Genomic DNA, 5496 nt, shown 5'->3' with positions numbered 1-5496 from the left:
TCCCAAACCAGGGATCGAACCTGGGTCTCCTACATTGCAGGTGGATTCTTTAGCATCTGAGCCACCAGGGAAGCCCCCAAAAGTATCTAACACAGTCCCTAATATTTAGTAAGATTTCATAGAAGATATCTATATAGTATTATTAATAGTATGCTCCAGAATTCAGAGACTAAAACCTATATTTTTCCCCTGCTACATACAGTAGTTGTAAATACCCCCTGACTGATACTGGCCTAGGCTTCTTTAGGCAGTAGGTACATCAGAAACATTCTCAGCATCGTGTAAGGACAGTTCCTATTTCCCAGCTCCCTATTCCCCAGATTCCCTCTTCCAATAATGATCTCACCAAGGAGGCCCACCCTGGCCTGCCACTTTGCACACCTGTCAGCTCGCATCTCAGGATAAGGTTCTCATTTGACAGACTTCGAGAACTTGCTGTCCAGGCAAAGACAACTTTATGACGATGAATCCAACACAAACCTTATGTAACCAACCTGTCAGCAAACAGAGGGACAGAGAGACACTGACAAATGCCTGCCTCCACAAAGAAACAAAGCAGAACAAAAGGAGATAGAAAGCAAGGAACTGAGATAGGCTTAAAATGCTTTTGCTTGTCCAAACTCTTAAAACAGATCAATGTTCTTATATTTAAAGTATTTCTAAATGAACATGAATTAGGCTAAACTCCATTTTAGCTGGGCCTTTATGAACTAACATTCATAGCAGAGTGTTTAACTGAAATTACATTGTTTGCTCCTCTAGTCAAACAAGGATATATATAACATTGTTTATTAATAATATGTACTGTCCATGGGACTTACAAATGATGATAGAAAAGTTTCCACCTTTTTTTTCCTTCTAAATAAGACTATGGAAATTTCTACCTGGAGTGGCTTGAAATCCCTTCAGGTCATAAAGAGTCAGGGAATCTTCCAATTTCCCTAAATGCTGAGGATATCCTAGTGAACACTTGCTGAGAAAAAGGAATAATTCTTTCACTTGTCCCTATTGCAGATTATTTGTGTACTGCCTGTGTTCTTTATCAAGGACTCAAAAGAAATAAAAACATCTGCTTAAATGAATTTGTTAATGTGACAGCCCTAGGGAAAAGATTCCACGATTGAGGGTGAGGGCAGAATTCAATAACAATGTGGTGGAGAGAATACGCCAGTTCATGGTATGACAGCCGGGTTCCCTGGCTTTAGCTCCGACTCTCACATCCTTGGCTTCTTACCTTGGGCAGGTCAGCCCCCCTTGCAGGCTTTCAGTCTCTTTGGATGTCAAATGCTTTTTTATGCTTTCTCTTCCAAGTCCAAGATCCCATGAGGCTATGAGGAGTGTGAAGATTAACTGGAGAAGCTGCCTGCATCTCTGAGTGCAGGGGCCAGAGCAGAAGAAGAATGTGATAATAGGTATGAAAGCCCCTGGAGAGAGAGCAGAAGTGCTGAATGGCACACACTCTCCAAAGCCTGATGGCATGTTCTAGAAACACAGGCAGCTAACTTTCTCTTGAGATGTCAGGGCTCGCCTGGAAACACCCCATCACTGAGCTGATGGGAAGCAGAGGAGACTAATGCTTTTCTGCTTGGGCACCCTGGCTGGGATAGAAGAGAATAAAGAAATAGAGTGAGCTTTGTAAGCGAGTGAAATGGCAACGAACCCTGCAGGCTGAACCTCTCCTGGCTGGCGCTGCCAAGGAGGACGATCCACTCCGTCAAACCTGGGCCAAGCTCTGGCTCAAACACACAGGCAAAAATAGAAAGGGGGTGGGAAAAGAAATGTGTTTACTTTCATGATTTTCCCTTACGTCCCTCTTAACACTATTACAATCTCTCCACAAACAGGCAATAATGGCTCAGAGTCCTCGCCTTCATTGATAAACCCTCCCAAACGATTCACGTCTCACAGTCAGTCTGTGGGCAGCTGGTGAATAAGCTTGGAAGGCAGTGTGATGAAGTAGAACACTGGCCCAGGGTCTGTCACTAACTGGGAAAACTGAAAAATGCCTCTCTGGTGCTCTGCAAAATAAAGTGGTTATATTAGGTAGAATCTAAACATCTGCTTAGAGTTTTGAAGTTTATAACTGGTTCTCAACCAGGGACAATTTCATCCCTCAAGGTAGGGGTATCTGGCAGTGACTGGAGAACACTTCTGGTTGTCACAGCTCAGGGGATGCTCCTGGCATCTCGTGGGTAGAGACCAGGGCTGCTGCTGAACATCCGACAATGTGGAGGACAGTCTTCCACAGTGGAGAATTATCTGGCTGAAAATGTTAAAAGTACGAGGTTGAGAAATCTTGATTTGTCCTGAAGTGACTAGAGTCACAGGGAGAGGGGGCAAAGAAGGACAGCAGTTCAAAAGGAGGAGGGTTCAACCCTGTTTCTAGATCATGAGGTATTCACCAGTGACATGTTTTCCAGCTTTTCTCCCTATAACCCATGACTTTTTAATTTCCCTTGGAATTTCAGGGCTATGTTTGAGCAGCTTTTTCACAAGAGCTTCCTTATCCTCAAAATGCCAAGCCCTGATGCAGTATGATCTCTACTATAAGAAAAGACAAAGATAAAAATATAAGCAGCTGCAAAGCAAGTAGAACTGGAAGGTGGGCAGCAGAGGCACATGGAGGCACACAACAGATGCCCATAACTCCAGTTCTATGAGTCAGTGTTTCTGATGTTACAACACAGGAATAATGCTCGTAGGAAGAGCAAGATGAGCTGTGCTGGGTGAGCACACGGCGAAAGAACCGATGTGGCAGCAGCAGCGTTAGAAGAGACGCAGGTTTGCAGTGGCAGATTCAAAGGCAAACGAAAGGGTTAAGCAATCGGTGCGTGTCATTCCACATAAAGTCACTGGGCAGTTATTACAAATAGTTACCTGCAGTTTCCAGTGGGGGAGGCAAGCACACTCCAGTCAAGGGGTTTTGGAGAAACAGGTGCAATGAAGTCATGGTCAAACAATTTATTTACTGTAAACTTTAGACTTTGCTCAGAAAAACAACCAAAGCTGCCCCTCAAGTCCCTGCCTACAACACCCCGTTTGAGCAAATAAGAGGGGCGAGGAGAGTCCATGTTCACAGCGAAAGGTCCGAGAGACTCAATATCTTCCAGTCCAAGGGTGCAGGAAGGAAGGTCTCCTTCAGATACAAATTAACAGCAGCAATATATTACCCCTAATACTTGATCAATGAGGTAGATATGCAGGAAAAGTCATCAAAACATAGCAGCCCCAGGTTCTTTGAGACTGAAGCCCTTCAGACATAAACTTAACGAGTTCCAGGCAAAGAGGAACTGAACTGTACAAGAAACAGTTACTCAAATATATTTTGTTACAACTTAAAAAAATAAAAAATAAAAAGGCAGAAGGATATCTTTCCTCCTGCACATCTCTGTACAACTTTATTCTAAATTTATTACACTCAAGTTAAATAGTCTGTTTAGTGTTTTGTTGCGGGGAACCGGGGAGAAGGGGTGTCTTAAAAAGTAGAAAAACCTGCATTACAGCAGTGAGTCATTTGTACTACAGTTCCTCCCTTGTGAATCAGTGCTATCACTGGGCACAGTACCTTGCTGGTTCACAAAGTTTTCGGTGCCTGGGGGGTCTTCACACAGCAGTTCACTGTCTTTCTCCTCCCCCAGGTGATATCCACTCTGTTCCCCTGTGTAGTCAGTCCTGTCATTGCTGGTGCTGGAGCAGCCATTCCCATAGGCCTTCAATGAAGACCTGCGCAGGCAGAGAAGCTCCTGGAAGGCAATCCTGAAATCTGGGCTCCGGCAGTAGATAAGGGGATTGAAAGCGGAGTTGATGTAGCCCAACCAGTTTAGAAGGATGTAAATTTCCTTAGGGATGAGGTTATCCTGGATCACGTGCACAATGTTGACAATGAAGAAGGGCAGCCAGCATAGGGTGAAAGTGCCCATGATAATGCCTAAAGTCTTGAGGGCTTTGTGTTCCTTCAAGTAGAACTTGGATGTCCTGCGTTGTCCTAGACCGCTCCGCCCATCCTGCTCCACTTGACTGATGTTTTGGGCATGGAAGCGGCCCTCAGATTTGTCGATCTTCTGGAGCTGCCTTTTGGCTACCTGGAACACCCTGGAGTAGACAAAGACCATGACCACCAGGGGAAGGTAGAAGGACACAATGGAGGAGGCAATGGCATAGGGTTGGTTCGTGAAGAAGTCACAGCAGGTTTCCTTAGCATAGCACTTGATAGCTTCCTTGTGGCTGGCCCGGTACCAGTGCATCTGAATGGGTAAGAAAGAGGTAAGGCCAGACACGATCCACACCATCAAAATGACCACCCGGGCCTTATTCTTGGTCAGCAGGCACTGATACTTGAAGGGTGACGTGATGGCAAAGTAGCGATCCACAGCGATCACGCACAGGGTCTCAATGCTGGCTGTGACGCACAACACGTCAATGGAAGTCCAAAACTCACACCAGAAGTTGCCAAAAGTCCACATTTTCATGAGGATGTGGCAGGCCCCAAAGGGCACCACTGCCAGGCCCATGACCAGGTCAGCACAGGCCAGGGAGGTGATGAAGTAGTTGGTGACTGTCTGCAGACGCTCAAACTTGGCAATGGCTGTGATGACTAGCACGTTTCCAAACACGATGGCCAGGACAATAAGCGACATGAGGATGCCCATGCCCACCACCCAGGCCTCGTCCCGTTCCAGCGTGTCGTCTTGGTCCGGCGCGTGGCTTGCGTTGGGCGCCAGCAAAAAGACGCTGCGGTTCCCGGGCTGCCCCATGGCGCGCAGGTTGGCAGGTGAGCGCGCAGGCTGCCGGCGCACCAGCCGCCCTCAGCGAGCGGACCTCCGGCGGGGCGCTGCGGGCAGCAAGCGAGCACCTGGAAGACTCATTCAGCGGCCGTGGGTGGGTGTGGGTGTGGTAGGGGTGCGTGGTGCACTCAGCTCCGGGGTGCTCTGGACTCGCAGTGCCCGGCAGTTTCAGCCAGTTCCAGCTTGCGCTCTGGAGAAGCCGTCTCTGAGTGCGCGCTGTCCGTTATGTGCCCAGGACTTTAGGGGAACTGCCCTCCCCGTGACGTGCTAGAACTTTCAACCAATAGAACGCGGGAAGCCCCAAAGGGGCGAGGCCCACGCCCTCTCCCGCCCCTTCCCTCCCCCCTCCTGCCTGCTCCTGGGGCTGGCCCGGGCGGGACCCAGCTGCTCTAGCAGGGCGGGTCGGCCACCATTCCCTCGGGGCTCCCTCGGCTGGCCCCGGAGGCTGAAGCCGGCTCTGGCGAGCTTACCAGCCAGCTAGAAGGTGCCGGTTCTTTGGTGGGCGCTACCTGTCTGCCTGGGGCGGCTGTGCGGCTTGAGGTCTCAGGGCAGATGGCAATACTCCGGCACTTCCTCGCATTAGATGAGCGTGCCCACCGAGACACGCACAGGCAGGCACATTGTACCCCGACATACATGCTCAGACTTATACGGAACCACAGCCACAGACACTCAGACACGCCCATCCAGCGCACCAACGAGTGCGCAGGCA

The 5496-nt window shown here is 48.8% G+C and overlaps 1 protein-coding gene across 1 annotated transcript; it reads right to left on the bottom strand.

The window, feature by feature from the left end:
• Positions 1-3120: 3120 nt before the first annotated feature.
• On the bottom strand, positions 3121-4754 carry ADRB2 (adrenoceptor beta 2). The gene has a single exon (XM_068981161.1). It carries the CDS (start codon positions 4752-4754, stop codon positions 3498-3500), a length of 1257 nt encoding a protein of 418 aa, XP_068837262.1. The 3' UTR covers positions 3121-3497.
• Positions 4755-5496: the final 742 nt, after the last annotated feature.

The sequence above is a fragment of the Capricornis sumatraensis genome, chromosome 9 (genome assembly GCF_032405125.1).
Source record: "Capricornis sumatraensis isolate serow.1 chromosome 9, serow.2, whole genome shotgun sequence".
In the NCBI taxonomy this organism is placed as follows: Eukaryota; Metazoa; Chordata; class Mammalia; order Artiodactyla; family Bovidae; genus Capricornis; species Capricornis sumatraensis.
This window is presented reverse-complemented; position numbering and strand designations above follow the sequence as displayed.